Consider the following 18,312-nt stretch of genomic DNA (forward strand, 5'->3'; position numbering starts at 1 on the left):
GCATAACCTACAACCTATTGACCTGTGTTTTATTGTCACAGACTTTCCTCATTGCATGAAGTCAGAGCCCATAGCGACACATGTTACAAACCAAGGTCACGTGATCACATTATTCTCGTTGTTGTTTCTTCATTTTGTTTCTAATCAGATCTGTTAATAAAAAGATCAAAGGGAAAATGGACTTGTTATATTTGAGATGCACGCCCCAACAAGTTGATGTTAGACCCTAGAAAAGTTACGGGAAATATTTGTATATTCTGATGGCTCATATGCATGATCTTTAACCATAATCATAATGTTTTTTTTTTTATTATTTTCTCTCTCTCTTTCTATCTCTCGTGTTCATTTTGTTAGAATTACATTTCATTAAGGATTACCGGCGGTCCGGTTATGTCGTATGTCCGGCAGGCGTTGGCTTAATATGTGAAAATGTCTTTTAATCTACTGTGTATTGCTGCGCAGCCACGGGAAATACAGTATTCCTCACTAATCTTCGGACTCGAAGACAAGTATTATTATTATTGCAATTGTATTTTATCCATCAATCGAATTCATTCTCTCATATCTTCTGGCTTGAATACACAAACTCACTCAGAACAGAAAGACAACAAGTTTTCTCTTTTCGGATCCGATATTCTTGTATTCAAGGCTGTTTAAAAAACGACCTGTTACTCCTCCTCAAACTGTAACTTTTGCATTCCCAAGCAATATGTTTGCATTACAAGACCACTTTCGCTGGACTTAAGTGAGAACTACACTCTCCGTGGAATTCCATTCATAAGTTTACGTGAACATTGAACTAACCTTCTAGGAAAAGTCACTTCGTCTGAGAAATGCGATACTTAATGTAGCAGTGGTAGAGCCAATGATTTATGGCCCTATTTGATCAAATACATTGTAAGCCTGGTTTTCAATGTCCTTTTTTTTGGTCTCAACTTGTTCTCCTATTTGCCCTCCTCTTGGCGCTCCTGTATCTGGTAAATCTTTTACAGCAAAGTATTGCACAACTGGAGTAACATACAAGAACAGTTTACAACAAGAGATGTTCTATTTTTCGCTTTTATATTTTAATCAAGGAGACAGGGGAAGTATGCTTTAAACTCTTAGGCAGACCCAGTGGGCCAGCCGTACTCATGCATAACGACAGAACAAAAAAATATTTTTTAATATAAAAAAATATTTTTTATATAAGTATCATAATATTTTAAATTAATAACGAATTAATTAATGCCTATTCTCCACAAAAGTACACCTTCCTTCTCTCACCCTCCTCCCAGATCCGCCACTGTGTCAATTTCAATAGTAGTTTGCAGGCTAAAGCGGCAAAAACTATAAAAACATCGAATACATAAGCATATTTTATTGAATTGTAGACCCTGATTAAATCTAAATGAATTCAAAATGTAAATCAATTAACGCTTTAGTTTACTGGACCACCGGCGAGATGATGCAAGGTTAGGTTGACAACTCTGTTTAGCACCGTATATAAAAGCTTTAAAAATAATAATTGCTTTAGATTGGTGTGATAATTATGTTTTGGATCAGAATCCTAATGCGAGCACACATGACCAATATTTCATTTCATGAAATGTGTTCCACTTTTCTGTGTTCAAGTTTTCAATATAAACTGCACCTAAGGGTGTGTTCGCAAAATCTGTGCAGTCTGGGAAACTTTTCTAGGTCAAAGTTCACAGTAGGTACACCTATATATACGTTGTAGCTGTGGCTACACGTCCTCGATTAGTTACACACAACAGACACAACAGAGAAGTTGTAGTGGATAACTGCTTGACAATTCAGACATCAAGAATGAATGTCTCTCACTTAGATGAGAAGCAAATACTCGGAACATTTTGATCTAGGCCTATACTATTATATACTTTCAGGTTAGTGATATAATGTAGTAAACAACTATATAGGGTAATAAAGTTTATTTACAAACATCTCTATACAATTATCTAAAAGCATCTACAGGACCGTTTAAACTGAAGTGGTGTACTGAATTCGATATGTTTGTGTGTGCATACCATGGGTCTACACATGCATTAAATCTATATACATCTCGTATATCTTTGTGGAATGTAGTTCAGCCTCTTATGTAACTACTTACTAATTCCGTTTAATGGTTGCAAGTTTAATTTTTTTTTTACGGCCATTTGAATAATCTTGAAAACAATTATACCCTTTGACTAACTTTTATTTGTTAGGCAAAAAAGCAAAATACTTTCAGTTGATTGTCATTAAAGCTATTTTAACCGGCGAATACATTAAACAAACAGGCTCACTAAACAGACAAGTAGGTACTAGGTTCACTAAACAGACACGTTTATTAAACCAGGTCCGGCCTTAGCCAAAGGCCAGCTAGGCAGCCGCCAAGGACCCTCAGGACTCAATGAATTTTTTTAGAGAAAAAAATTGCGAAACATGAATCAAATCTCAGACATAGTAGAACTCTATGGCTCTATGTCTACTAGCCTAGCTCTAAGTCTAGTTTAAGGTTTATCCACGAATGTTAAGATCTACTTATTATACAACTTATGTTCGAAGACCATTTGTTTCTTCCTTTTGTTGAAATGTCGAAAAAACGTTATTTCTAGTCTGGTGATCATGAATGGTCCATGAAGCACATTAGTGCTATCGGTGCTATATGAATTTGACTTATTTGTTGATTTAGAAATAGATTTTTAAAAATACAGGAAGGTTTTTAATTCGTTGTGTATTTTAGTTCTTAATTTTTTTTTCTATTTCATTTGGGGCCATCCTATTTATTTCGCATAGGGCCTCCAATTACCCAAGGCCGACCCTGATTAAACAGACAAGTTCACTAGACTATGATATTCGCTCTAAACTGTCACTGTCATGCAGGTGTTCGATACCCACCGTTACTCTATTCTCTGCCGTCTTGTGGTTTGGGCTTGGATGTATTAATCTGTTTGTTTTGCATTACAAGTTTTGTATTTTCCATCAGAATTAAAGATAGTCACAACCTAGCATAAACCTTCCACTTGGGATGTGCGCGGGCAGGGTTCGAGCCGGGACAAACAAGACGGCAGTCCAGAGCGCATTTTAGATGATCGACAGCCATCCTCATTATTAAAACTAGAGGTCAAGGTAGTCTAAAAGTAGTTTTTTGGGGGAATATTTATTGCAAAATGCACACTATATTGTTGAACCATAGGCCTACACTGTATAGTCGGGAAATTTATATGTGATTTTACTATTCCATCTTCTAGAATGACTAGAAACATATGGGTACTCTGTAGGGAAAAAGGCGCATAGGTTTTAAGATCAAAATGCAATGTTTATCTTGGCGGAAGAAATAGCTAAAGTTGTCGGTTTTATTGAAATGATAGGTGAAGTACTAGATATGTTACAAAAATGAAAAGAGTCTGGCGACATAAGTCTCGTAAATATGGACATGTTTCTTTGCAAAGGTTTTTGTGTGTGGAGTTCTCTACCTTTATTATTAACATTTGATCTATTCGTGTCAATACCTTAATCCTCCCCCCCCCCTTTCTACCTACCACTACCACATGTGGTCACGAGGCGCTCTATAAAATATTTTGTATGATTGAAATCACTTAGATCTAAAAACTAGGTAATGCGAATGTGTTCTGTTGTGTGGGGCTGTGTAAATATGTTCTGTTGTGTGTGGGCTGTGTAAATATGTTCTGTTGTGTGTGGGCTATGTAAATATGTTCTGTTGTGTGGGGCTGTGTAAATATGTTCTGTTGTGTGTGGGCTATGTGAATATGTTCTGTTGTGTGGGGGTATGTAAATATGTTATGTTGTGTGTGGGCTATGTAAATATGTTCTGTTGTGTGTGGGCTATGTAAATATGTTCTGTTGTGTGGGGCTATGTAAATATGTTCTGTTGTGTGGGGCTGTGTAAATATGTTCTGTTGTGTGTGGGCTTTGTAAATATGTTCTGTTGTGTGTGGGTTATGTAAATATGTTTTGTTGTGTGGGACTGTGTAAATATGTTCTGTTGTGTGGGGCTGTGTAAATATGTTCTGTTGTGTGTGGGCTGTGTAAATGTGTTCTGTTGTGTGGGGCTGTGTAAATATGTTCTGTTGTGTGTGGGCTATGTAAATATGTTCTGTTGTGTGGGGCTATGTAAATGTGTTCTGTTTTGTGTGGGCTATGTAAATATGTTCTGTTGTGTGGGGCTATGTAAATATGTTCTGTTGTGTGGGGCTGTGTAAATATGGTCTGTTGTGTGTGGGCTTTGTAAATAATGTTCTGTTGTGTGTGGGCTATGTAAATATGTTTTGTTGTGTGGGACTGTATAAATATGTTCTGTTGTGTGGGGCTGTGTTAATATGTTCTGTTGTGTGTGGGCTGTGTAAATGTGTTCTGTTGTGTGGGGCTGTGTAAATATGTTCTGTTGTGTGGGGCTGTGTAAATATGTTCTGTTGTGTGGGGCTGTGTAAATATGTTCTGTTGTGTGTGGGCTGTGTAAATGTGTTCTGTTGTGTGGGGCTGTGTAAATATGTTCTGTTGTGTGTGGGCTATGTAAATATGTTCTGTTGTGTGGGGCTATGTAAATGTGTTCTGTTGTGTGTGGGCTATGTAAATATGTTCTGTTGTGTGGGGCTATGTAAATATGTTCTGTTGTGTGGGGCTGTGTAAATATGGTCTGTTGTGTGTGGGCTTTGTAAATAATGTTCTGTTGTGTGTGGGCTATGTAAATATGTTTTGTTGTGTGGGACTGTATAAATATGTTCTGTTGTGTGGGGCTGTGTTAATATGTTCTGTTGTGTGTGGGTTGTGTAAATGTGTTCTGTTGTGTGGGGCTGTGTAAATATGTTCTGTTGTGTGTGGGTTATGTGAATATGTTCTGTTGTGTGGGGCTATGTAAATATGTTCTGTTGTGTGTGGGCTATGTAAATATGTTCTGTAGTGTTGGGGCTATGTAAATATGTTCTGTTGTGTGGGGCTATGTAAATATGTTCTGTTGTGTGGGGCTGTGTTAATATGTTCTGTTGTGTGTGGGCTGTGTAAATGTGTTCTGTTGTGTGGGGCTGTGTAAATATGTTCTGTTGTGTGGGGCTGTGTAAATATGTTCAGTTGTGTGTGGGCTGTGTAAATATGTTCTGTTGTGTGTGGGCTTTGTAAATATGTTCTGTTGTGTGTGGGCTATGTAAATATGTTCTGTTGTGGTGGGGCTGTGTAATTATGTTCTGTTGTATGTGGACTGTTTAAGTATGTTCTGTTGTTGAAGGTTGGGTAAATATGTTCCGTCGTTTGTGGGCTATGTAAATATGTTCTGTTGTGCGGGGCTATGTAAATATGTTCTGTTGTGTGTGGGCTGTGTAAGTATGTTCTGTTGTGTGGGCGCTATGTAAATATGTTCTGTAGTGTGTGGGCTGTGTAAATATGTTCTGTCGTTTGTGGGCTGTGTAAATATGTTCTGTTGTGGTGGGGCTGTGTAAATATGTTCTGTTGTGTGGGCGCTATGTAAATATGTTCTGTCGTGTGTGGGCTGTGTAAATATGTTCTGTTGTGTGTGGGCTGTGTAAATATGTTCTGTTGTGTATGGGCTATGTAAATATGTTCTGTTGTGTGGGGGCTATATAAATATGTTCTGTTGTGTGTGGGCTGTGTAAGTATTTTCTGTTGTGTGGGCGCTATGTAAATATGTTCTGTCGTGTGTGGGCTGTGTAAATATGTTCTGTCGTTTGTGGGCTGTGTAAATATGTTCTGTTGTGGTGGGGCTGTGTAAATATGTTCTGTTGTGTGGGCGCTATGTAAATATGTTCTGTCGTGTGTGGGCTGTGTAAATATGTTCTGTTGTGTGTGGGCTGTGTAAATATGTTCTGTTGTGTATGGGCTGTGTAAATATGTTCTGTTGTGTGGGGGGCTATGTAAATATGTTCTGTTGTGTGTGGGCTGTGTAAATATGTTCTGTTGTGTGGGGCTGTGTAAATATACTCTGTTGTGTGGTTGTGTAAATATATTCTGTCGTGTTTGGGGAAAGTTAATATGTTATGTTGTGTGTGGGCTATGTAAATATGTTCTGTTGTGTGTGGGCTATGTCAATATGTTCTGTAGTGTTGGGGCTATGTAAATATGTTCTGTTGTGTGGGTGTGACAAGGTGGATTAAAAATTTGGCCGTTTTGGGTGTCTAGGGGGTTTTATAAATTGTGAACTTACACTTGCACACAATTATATACATACAGGCATAGCGTTTAAAATGCAGGCAACAAATACTAAGTTTAGACGTAAAATTATGTACAGGTTTATTATACAAGGAAAACAATCAAAAGGGTGTAATGCTGTACAGTAGCTAGGAGGACTAGTATATCATCATTAGATTTGAGACCCAAGTGGTCTGAGTGTCATTAGGCTTGTTGCTTAGCTTTGTGTCCGGTGTTGCACTGATGAGACTAGTGTGGCTGGTGATGACGCCGTCTGCTGGTGGGTTGGTGTAGTGGATCCATGCGCCGGGTGCAGTCCAACGGTTCGTTGCTTTAGAGCTCAGCTGCGGCTACTGTCAGTCAAGCCAGTGACGGGTCTATGGCTAGCGTTGTTGACTGAACACTTGTGAAGAGTAAGTAGAGCTGGTATCAACAGATCTGGTGCCAACAAATCTGGTATCGGCGTTAGGTTGATAGGTTTCCAAGTGGAGGTTGCCTATAAATAAAAGCTGCAACGACATGATGTATAAATCGGTTTAGCCATAATGATACCACTGAAGAGTAGATGCCTTTCCGTCTAGGACATCTTCAGAATGATGTAGAGAAACTATAAACTAGTTTCATGAATAGCAAAGGGAGGTAACAAATAAATATTGTATCCCATTGGTGAAGATAATAAAAATGGGAGATCCCATAGAGCAGGGGTTCTCAACCTGTGGATCGCGACCCCCTTGGGGGTCGATTGACGATTAGGCAGGGGTCGCCTAAGACCATCGAAAATATGGATTGTTATTGTCTACTCTTCTATTGCTGTATGTGTGTGTTTAGGGTGTAGGTCGCGGCAGAGTGGGGGAATGTAAAAAGGGGTCGCCGAGCATAAAAGGTTGAGAACCGCTGCCATAGAGGGAAATAACAAATAGCAATAAGCGATAAGGTAAGGTTCACCAATCACGGTGATAGCAATTTTATACAAATCTTAGATAAATGAGATGAAAGGGAAGGGGAGATCAACGACTGATGCTCGCCCATGCTTTCACATAAGCAAACGCAGAGTAGACATGATTTACCAACGCAGTATATGTTGGCCTACATGGCCGGTAGAATAAAGTACATGAATACTGGGTAAAATGACATGCTTACAGAAATACTATGATAATTCCCTGCCAAGGAATTAATCAATAATAATATACAAAGGCTCGTGGTTCGCTATTGGTCATGTTTTTTTTTGGGGGGGGGGGGATTAATTTGCATTCCTTGTGCTGCGATAGTCTTGTCTATGCGAATCACCTAATCAGCTAGTTCTTACTTTATCTCTGCCAGACCTTCAATGTCATAATCAAAGCGCAAGTAGGTATTTAGTCTCCCTCCAATAGTAATAGTGCAGGTTTGAAACGTTCCGATCTTCAACAACTAGATCTTTCTAGCACATCAAAGTTTAACGCAAACTAATTTTATCCAGCAATATGTACAGACGAAGGGACGACAAGATACAAGAAAATGGCACAATGTCACGTGAGTAAATAAGTGGTTAAGTCGGAAGTAGGCCTTGGATTAAAATCATATAACCAACGCTGTTTTACTAAAGCACGCCAATCAGCATTTGACTTCCTGGAATTTTCAAATAATATGCAGCTCTGAGGTTTTATATTATCCAATCAGAATAAGTGTTTGTCCACGTATAGACAGAAAGAAGTAGATACCAATGCACGTCTTCTCTGCTAAACGTAAGTCCTTGGGTAAAACATGTCACGAACTAGTCTTTGCTTGTTGTTTCTCATTGGAGGTATATAGTTTTTTTATTTTTTAAAAAGTTAATTAAAAAATGTAACCGGATCTCCGGCTAAGGTAAACTAAATACCCGGATGTCAATGTAAACAAGGATAGAATAAGAATAGTCATTAACGCCCGTGTTCGTCGTTCTACTGAAAAATTGTAAACCTTTTACCTGTCTTAAAACTCATTTTTAGCGGCCCCCGAAAGGGAAATAGACGCTATTAGTTTTGTGTGTTCTGTCTGTCCGCCCGTCCGTACTTCCCGTTTAGATCTCGTAAACTAGAAAAGATATAGAAAATCCCACATCATGATATTTTAGACCTTTCAAAGTTTTGATGCAACGGCTACTCTTTCTATTCTTATCTGCCTGTGTGGACCACTTCGGGGGCCTACTTTGAGTTTGTGTGGAAACACAAACTGTCTTTGTAAACTTGTTGATTAAGTCTTAAACATTTATCCTCTTATACAACTTGCCGCACACTAAATGCCACATACTACCACTCACCACATTTGTTACATTATTAGTGGTTCTTTTTCTTTTTCAGTTTAAAGTCAATAGCTTTTTATTGTTTACATTTTAAGGTAATAATTGTCTTCTTTAACGGTTCATTCTTTTTACAAAGCTGATATCAACTTTGGGTGTCTGGCTAATAAACAGTGCTCCCACATTCATTCTTGGATCAAGTTGAAACTTTGCACAATTATTCAATGGCGTAGACAATACATGAATCAATAAAAAACAAGATTACAAAGACAGTTTGTGTGGAAACACAAACTCAAAATCGGCCCCCGAAGTGGTCCACCCAGACAGGCTTCAATATTTTCAGAAAGAACATCCAAATGAAATTATATCAAAGACAAATGAGAGATAAGAATGGAGAAAGAATGTTGACAGATCTTGTGTAGTGGCCCAACGGTACAGCAGATCAAAGGATAGGTGCAAGTGAATGCAAAGTTAGATGTGAACCTGGCCTAACTAGTTCTCCTTTCAGACCTTGTGGTCTATTTTTGTGGCCTACAGTTAACGAGGGTGTCATGTAGCCAGCACAACGACCAACCGCCTTTACTTTTCCCCAACTAATATCAGGTACCCATTGGAGCTGGGTGGACTCAGGGGCGCCTAAGGATTCCAAAGTTGAAAATCCCAGTCTTCACCAGGATTCGAACCCGGTTACCCCGGTTCGGAAGCCAAGCGCTTTACCCCTCAGCTACCGCGCCTCTCCTGGCCTAACTGAAGTCTTATAATTGATGTAATTGTTTTGAAAAGGCTCAATCTCTTATTCGAATGCTCAAAAAATATACAAAATCACTTTCGAAATAAAAAAAAAAGTTCACGAAAATGAAGTTTATAAGATTACTATTCGTTTTAATTTGGTCTAACTTATAATGCTTACTAATTTGCTTTTTCTCTTTAAAAAACTGCTTGCATAACTCATTTAAAAAATTAGATTTTTCGCTTTCAGAAAAAAAAAAGTAGCCGTTGCATCAGAACTTTGAATTGTCTAAAATATTGTGTTGTCGGATTTTCAATATCTTTTCTACTTTAAGAGATCTAAGCGGGACGGACGGACAGACATTTCGCACAAAACTAACAGCGTCTTTTCCCCTTTCTGGGGCCGCTAAAAAACTAACCAGTTAGGCAATCAATTACTTGTTATCAATTATTTTGTTTGATACCAAGAAGGAATATTAATCCTACAGTATTCACAGACATGGTTAATTACTTCGGGTTTTGTCCTCTTAAATAATTGTACACGTTATTTCACCCATTCTCGGATCAAGTTGAAACTTTAAACAATTATTTATTGTACCTAAGTCAGGTCCTTGCCATCCCATTGTCCAGTATTGTCCTACAAAGGTCAGGTCCTTACATTGTCCTAGATGTTTATTTTTTGACCATTTTTTTTTCGTGCTTCCGCTATGGTACCTTGAAATACCACTTTGATCAGAACGGTGTAAACATTGTAAGATCGAAGCTTTCAACCTGTTCTCATCTTATCTCTTATCTTATATATAGGCGAACTTTTCCCCTTTATTACACCAATCGATGTTCTAACATTAATTCAAAGTCAAAAAAAAATATAAGAAACTTGGCGCCACACCTTCATGGGTTACTGAAAATAAAAAAGGAAATGTAACAAATAAATAAATGACAAGTCTCTACGTGCTGCATTTAATAATAAAAAAAATAAACAAAATTGTTACATGACGGTTAAATGTCTTATCCTGTATGAAAGCTGCGAACCAATCCTAAAATAACATAGTCGGCACAGGGTGACGGGGATCAGGTCGTCGTTGGCTTCAACTTAAAAGAATAATGTTCTGGAAAGAGAATTAAAAGGTGTTTATTTTCATGTCAGAGAATGACACTTTTTCAATTTTACACCAGTTCTGAATGAAGTAACACTTAAGTTAGAGTATACACCTCACGGGATCTAAGTGACACTGACCCCGGATGTAACAGACACAATGCATTTTTTTAAATTAAAATGCTCTTCGATTTTTTTTCCCCTTCAGAGTGTCTTTGTTGTGCTGTATATCATTGTATGCTTCTATTTGTTTCCTTTATGCATGTAAATTTTAAAGGGAAGTTCGACGTTAAGGGTGAGTTAGTTTTAAAGTGTTTTAATATAGGACATTTGAGGACATGAATATCAGAACACCTGTCCAATTTTTCTTTCAGGGCATTGAATGATTTGAATGCGATTCAAAGAGAATGAGCTAAAATCATCACGCATATAGTAATTTCGAAAACAATGTAATGGACTGAAGTAGTGGTCATATGAGTTATCCATGTTAGAATGGGTGCCAATTTCAATTTGTATTTGTAGGAAAATCACTTGTTTCTTTACCCTCATAATGGCAACTGAGCAGAAGTGTTTTGTGTGTCCGACTTCATGGTGTGCGAGTTTTTCATAAGAGTTAAGACAAAGTTTTTGTTCCACCGTAGCCAGTAAGTATCAATGACATGAAAGATCAAATAACATCTGCTAGCAACAGTGGACCGGGACACCCTGAAGCCTGTTTGGTAGACATGTTCTTAATGTTATCCGTACCGCCGATGGTGGTCACATTGAGCACTTGTAAAGCATGAAATACAAACTTGAAGTTACATAGCTTACAACACTTGTGCCCAGTTAGGCATCATTTGTTTTTTCTTTTGAAATATATATCGCAATGGTTTTAGCGCATTCTTTTTGAATCCCCTTGTATTACAAATAACTAAAACTAGTCTAATAATACTTTTTTTTACTGCTGGTTGAGTGGCGATGACGTCTGTAGTGTAGGCCTCACCAGGAAACATTCCATTTCATTTAGTTTTAAACGATAAAGCTTATTTATTGAAGTCAAAGTGCCACTTATGTTCATGTTGTGCTCCCGCAATAAGCTTCAAACTTTTGAGTCTCTAGGACCCAGTTCACCAACAGAACTGTGACGTGAAGCTAATGTAGCTTCTGTCTGATCACTTCAGCTGCTACAAGTTCAGTACGTGGGAGAACGTTAAATAGAAAAACCAACGTAGATCTATTCTGTGTTTGTGGTATGTGTTTCCAAAGTTTTCACTACAGAAATACATAATTAGCCTTCACGTCAGGCGTAAAATAGTAACAGTATTAATTGTGAATTTTGATGAAGCAAATTTTCTTGTTTCTTTGTTAATGGTATGTTTTGCCCATGTTTTTTTTGTGTGATAAGAACAAAAGAAGATTGAATGCTGATTAGTTATTTAGACACGTTTTGAACAGTAGTCAATGTCGTCGTCAAGTTATACAGGACGAATCAAATGTAGAACATGTGGCGCTTGAAGGGAATTAAAACCTGGACTCCATGAACTGTAGATCAAAGAGAGCCAACTCAGTGTCTATTCTTAGGAAGAGATTTATTACGTCTCATCTTGTTATTAGCCAGACGCTGGCCACAAACTGAGCATTTACCGCACACGAAGTTCAAGGCTTGAGCTCAGTTATAAAAATACATTTCCACCTAGTGAGAACAGAATAGAAGGGGAGAAGTGTAGAAAGAGGAGAGAAGAACAAGAGTTTCAATTGTTGTTGGACGTGTATTTTATATGTATGACATGTGTCAATTGCTGTTGTAGCCTACGTGTAGTTGTATGAATAAATCAGTAAACGGCTTGATCCAGTCAAGTATTTGTTTTCTGGCTTTCGTGATATTAAGTCTACTTTCAATAGCCGTGAGTGTGACTTTAATTTCTGGCCAGATCGAGATCTACCTGTAAATGCATATAGCCTCTTAGTAAAGCTGTTGTCAACCAATTGAAATGGGAGGACTGTAAGCCTTGTCATTTTTTGTGGCTGAGACGGATTTTGGGAGTCAGTTACGCAGATCGGGTCTCTAACAGGGAAATCCTCTATAAGTTGCAAAAAGGAGGTAGGCCTATTGTCTTTTTGAAATGTATTTTAAATATTTTTCTTGTTAATATAGTGTTTCGAGTTCGTGCATTGATCATGTTGATGGGGTTACACTGCTGACATTTATGGATTCTTCGTCGAGCTGTTGACATTGATTGTTTTACTTACAATAATGATTATAATGATTAGTTTCAGACGTTTCAATAATTTAGCCTCGGCTAATCTTGTTAAATGTCACAGGTCATGAATATTAGACATTTCTTTCAAATGTTTGTAAATAAGTCAATTGGTTTAAAAACTAAAAGTTTCGCCACTTCTTAGGCCTACTAGCTTTTTTTTTTTTTTTAATGTTTCTTTTTCTTTCAGAGTGAAGCCTCCTCAAATAGACCTGTTGTTACAACGTGCTGCCAACTCAAAGAACATCCTGGCCAGTAGACCTGTTGTTACAACGTGCTGCCAACTCAAAGAGCATCCTGGCCAGTAGACCTGTTGTTACAGCTTGCTGCCACCTCAAAGAACATCCTGGCCAGTAGACCTGTTATTACAACGTGCTCCCAACTCAAAGAAGATCCTGGCCAGTAGCCGTGTTGGCGATTAGTTTCATAAAGACATCAAAGTGACTGCTTGAATAATTTGTAGATGATACATAGTTCTAGAAATCTAATGATGGATTGATGTTCCGAATAGCAGCCTGCACTGGCTGCATTAGTTGGCAGCTTTGCACCATATCTTTTTCTTTTTGAACAAGCCACACTCCAACGCAGTCAAAAATTGTGATACAAGATGGCAATGAACATTATTGGTGTCAAAGTGTTTGCTGGATTTATCTTCTTTTTCCTCGCTATGTTCTTTGGATGGGTTCCTTTTTGGTGCTTGAAACGATGCGTGACCAATGTACAAAGCGAAAGGAAGAGAGCTCCAGCCATGGACTACCTTCATTCTTTAGCATCTGGTGTCTTGATAGCAATGTCCTTTTTAAACCTGTTGCCAGAATGTCTTCTCAGCGTCAGGGAAGTGCTGGTTTCAAGACGTCAGGATGCGGTCAATCACAAAGGAAACAGTTCCACGAACAGTTCTGATCATCCCAATGATATGACCGATATTTTCCCAGTAGCCGAACTCTTGGTTGCTGTGGGATTTATATTTATTTACATTACAGACACAATTCTAAAAGCTTGGAAACATACAAAGAAGGTCAAGAAGCTTGCAGATTCAGACGAAACTGTTCTCTTCCAAGTACCAAAAACCTCTAAGTATAAAAACACGAAACCAAATAAATTTTCAAAACCAAAATTTTCTGAAGAAGTTGAAGATTATGTCAGCGCTGCCAATGGAGGCAACAATAATTCCATGTCTGCTTCAGGATCAGATGAAGTTTTTCACATGGAGGCGGAATCTCAAAATGTGTCATTGATGTTGTCAGAAGAGAACCATCCTTTAGCGCAAAAGGACAAGGTCGATGCCTCCGAAACGTCCAAACAAGTCAGATCTTTAGCTCTGGTCACTGCCTTGGCCGTCCACGGATTTTTCGACGGCGTGATGCTTGGCCTCCAGACCTCAGAAAGAGTCATTCTGTCGCTTCTCTTCGCTCTTTCCCTTCACAAGACGTTTGTGGCCGTGAGCATGTCCTTGACCCTGCTCCACAACTACGACAAGAGCATCAAGTCATCTCGAGTCTTTCTCTACGTGTTTATCTTCGCGGTCGTAGCCCCCGCTGGACTCTCCTTAAGCGCAGTTTTCGTGCACTCGGCATTCGACGTCTCGGGCAAAAGTGCTGATGCTAGTGTCATTCCTGGATGCATTCAGTCGTTCGCTGTTGGGACTTTCCTTTACGTGGCCTTCACTGAGACAACTAAGCGAGATGGAAACCGATCTTTGAACTCCGAGGCTTATTGTCACATCTTTCTGTCGATTGGCTTTATTTTAATGGCCGTGCTAAGAGTTTTCTTGGGAAGTGAATAAGTTCTTCACTATTGGACATATGTTCTGTTCTTGTTGTTTTTATAACCTGTTAATCATATCAGATTAATATTATTGAATTATTTTTTTTCACATTCCATCTTATAACTTTGACTATACCCTCTACAGTCTTATAGTGTCAAGAAAATTTGAGTTTGAAATTATTTTTTTTTTCAACTTGGGACATAAAGAGAAATAGGTAGATGATTGGAGTTTCAAACTGATGTACAGAACATTTTTTTTTTAAATTAAACATTTGATAATGTCAAAGTAGATGAAAGGCTGTTAAGGTGGAGTTGACCAATTCGACTAAACGTAAGTTTATTAACATAACAGAGGGACTACATGTATATAGTTAATCTGTGTGGGACTATGGAGTTAATGATGTTTGATTTACATTGTAGTTATAAAATGAGTGAGGGACTATGGAGTTAATGATGTTTGATGTACATTGTAGTTATAAAATGAATGAGGGGCTATGGAGTTAATGATGTTTGATGTACATTGTAGTTATTAAATGAGTGAGGGACTATGGAGTTAATGATTTTTGATGTACATTGTAGTTATTAAATGAGTGAGGGACTATGGAGTTAATGATGTTGGATGTATTTATAAAATGAGTGAGGGACTACAAGTTAACGATGTGTGGGAGAGTGTCTAGGGTCTATAATGGTAATGTCTTCGATCCCGAAAATTAAGGATGAGTGAAGTGTTTCACATGACGACGCAGACCCAGTTACGACCTGCATGTTTATTTCACATCTGATGCAGACAAAGCCGTTGTCTGACCGGGGTGGGGGGGGTCTGTTTAAAATTTCTTTTCGTCTGCTGCGCCTGTCTTCAACAAGACTTTGCTTTGTGTCTCAATTGGGTGTTCCACGGCCTTTGTGAGAGCTCTGCAACTGTCTCTTTTAGAGGCCATCTGCTGCTAGCTACTTCCCTCTACTATGCCAGTGAGGGCGAAATGGTGCCTGAGTCGATCTTTTAAGAGATTACGGGGGGCGGCACTTCTGTTACGCCGTCCACCATTAAGCTCGGCATGCGGGATTAGTATATAGGTCAAAATAAAAATAATGTATAACTGATGTAGACTTTTCTGCTAATTTTTGTTTCATGGTTGACTTGTCTTCCTCAGAATGTGCCTTGTGTGTTAGCTTTGGGTCTTGTGTGTGTTGCCTAGAAAACTGAAGTAAATACATTTGGCCTATTTCACTTGTAGATATCTGTTCTCAAAGTTTATTGCATATACAAGAATAACTAATAGATGGGACTGACTCGTTCGTGCTTAATTAGTTATGAGAAGGGAGAGAGGGTGGATGGAAGAAAATGAATGTTCAAATCAAATTAAATCTTTCAGTGCTGTGACTGTACACAAAGGCTCATAGGGGGTCTATTTTTGGGGAATGCTAAAACTAATTCACCAAGTTTGACTGAAACTTGAACGTGCCATGTGAATTTGATGGGACAGTTACAAAATATGCCAAAACAATGCATTGAAGAGTAATCTTATTTTGTATCCTTTTCATATATATTTTTTTTAAGATTTCAAATGTGAACAAAATGAAAAGGTTTGAAAATAAAAAAAAACATGGAACAGATGGTAGTCAACTCTTGTAGTAGGGCTGTTTTTTTTGTTTCTGTAAATTTGTTAAAACTGCAAGATGACCAAACACTATATACTCACTATCACTTTACACATTCCTTTAGACACATCGTTCTCTTCATACATCTTCAAGACTTCTGGCCAATGAGTAATAAATCTTCCAGAAGAAATTATTGTAACTGTAGGCCTAATTTATAACATTATATTTGTGGACATGTTCTTGGTCCTTAACATTTTAAAAGTGTAGATCTAAATTATTGTATATGTAAACCTAGTTTCTGATTCAAACTTCTACACATGCTGCCCCAACACAGCAATTCATGTCTAAAACAAACCAAATAAAATTTTGTGTATAGCATTTAATAACTAGTTTTGCACACATCAAAACTAAACACAAACTTTTTTGTCTCAGATCAATCAATCAATCAAATGTTGGACAGATAACAACAATCTTTACACTAACATGTTGGTAGATCAAAACTTGACATTCTGTCTTTGGGTTAATTTGAGACATTCACAACAAATCTAGACATCAAAATATCAACATCAAAATATCAACTCTATGGGTGGCATGCAGCATATGATAGACCAATGCAGGGACATAAAGATTTTTATGCTCTACTATCTAGTAGAATATATTATAGGATGTAGAATAAATAGAGAGAATCTATTATATGGAAGAACTACTGAATAACAAAGTAGCTCAAATATCTTTGATTTTACTTAGTTTAAAACATACCAAATGAAACATTCATTTTGATAAAATAGTGTAGGTAAATACTCTGGCACCCAAGTAACAGTTTCTTATAAATATTATGTCTATAAGTTTCTAACATCATCTGCAAAGTCCCAAAGGCAAATTTCAATTTACTTTAAATATCTATGAATATATTTACATGCTAGTACAATGTCACCATCACTTGATAGCATTTATTATGTCTAAATATGTCTGCAAAATAATAATCAGAAGTTTCATTATGGTAATTAGACTGAGCCATGTAGTAACAGTCAAAAGAAGAATTGGATTTTTTGTGTAATATGCAACTATTCAATACTGGAGTAAATGAAATATATACTGGAATAACCACTTAGAGTGGCATCAAAAATGATTTTTTTTTTAAGCTGAAAAGATAACATAGGTATACAGAACACTCCAGAATATATTTAGCAAAAAGGTCAAGACAAAGGAAAAGCCTATACCTGTATTTAACCACATGAACCAAAAGAAATCTAGAATATAAAAACAATTTTTTTTTGTTTCACTTCATTAAGCCAGAAGTAAAAGTAGAACATGAGTTTAGCAATTTTTATTGTTTTTTTTTTTTGTATCTGCTTGAATTTGATATGCTTGTATTATTTTTATCTAAATCAAAAAAAAAAAATTAGTTTAAAGATGAACTACTGCTATTCGACATCTAGAGCAATTTATAAATATAAAAAAATGTCAGATTACATTTTGAGGTTACCAACAATTTCCAAACTTGGCCTATTTGCAATATAACCAGTACTCACTGCATTATCTATATTTCTATGTCCATTATTACAATAATAGAGAATTCAACTATTGATTTGTATTTATACAATTGCCTTAAAAGGATTCTTACTTTTCCAGAAAAGATTTCTATATCCTGCAAGATTCTTCCAGTCATGCTACCTAAAATAATAATACCACATAGCTGTGTAGCCCTAAAACAACTTTCTCAAATAAAATTCAAGATCCTGTCCAGAGCAGTCTTGAAACAATTAGATTGTATGGGATATATCACAACAGTGCTGGGACGGACTAAGCTGTGACATAAATAAATATTTACCTTGATAACATGGCATGGAGGAGAGAAATGTAGCTCTTCAAAAATAAAGATTCATAAAATATCACAGGGGCAGTAATTAGGACGACAAAAAAAAATATCACACAAGCCAGTTCTTAGATGTGTAAATATAAATAAATACTATACATCTATTTCTAGCTATTAAATAAGAACAGTAAGTCTAACAGAGATTACCCAACATATAATACTTTGGTGTCAATGACACTGTGTTAATTTTAACATGTACATGCAATTATTATATGTTACCATAAATTATAAAATATTATCATTATACACACATTTTATTGTAAGTGACATAAGACAGTAAAAATAGACAATGTCTTTCGACTGATGATTTGAAATGATTTCATAACTATGAGCAAGAGGGAAAAAAATAAAGTTTTCTGATGTAATAAAATGAATAAAAAACTATTGAAGAAACAAATAAAAACAGGATGTTGATAATAATGCAAACTGGGGCAAATTTTGCAAAACAAAAGAACTTTAAAGAATTGCCTACAGAAAATTGTGGACCTGTAGGGAATAAAAAGATTAATTAACAGAATTGTAGCATATCAATACAAAAAATATAAACTACAGAAAAATAAATACACCAATAAAAAAAAATTCAAAAAAAAAATAAAAATGTATGCAT

The 18,312-nt window shown here is 36.9% G+C and overlaps 1 protein-coding gene across 2 annotated transcripts; it reads left to right on the plus strand.

The window, feature by feature from the left end:
- The first annotated feature begins 1,662 nt into the window (after positions 1-1,662).
- LOC106075203 (zinc transporter ZIP1-like) lies at positions 1,663-18,284 on the plus strand. 2 transcript variants are annotated; one of them, XM_013236143.2, is made up of 2 exons: positions 1,663-1,886; positions 12,654-18,284. In XM_013236143.2, the coding sequence occupies exon 2, from the start codon at positions 13,071-13,073 to the stop codon at positions 14,247-14,249; it is 1,179 nt and encodes a 392-aa protein (XP_013091597.2). In that variant the 5' UTR covers positions 1,663-1,886; positions 12,654-13,070; the 3' UTR covers positions 14,250-18,284. The 2 variants fall into 2 exon arrangements, with proteins under 2 accessions (XP_013091597.2, XP_055885912.1); XM_056029937.1 differs by lacking the exon at positions 1,663-1,886 and adding an exon at positions 11,629-12,306.
- The last annotated feature ends 28 nt before the right edge of the window (positions 18,285-18,312 follow it).

This window comes from Biomphalaria glabrata, chromosome 1, assembly GCF_947242115.1.
Source record: "Biomphalaria glabrata chromosome 1, xgBioGlab47.1, whole genome shotgun sequence".
NCBI classification, from domain to species: Eukaryota; Metazoa; Mollusca; class Gastropoda; family Planorbidae; genus Biomphalaria; species Biomphalaria glabrata.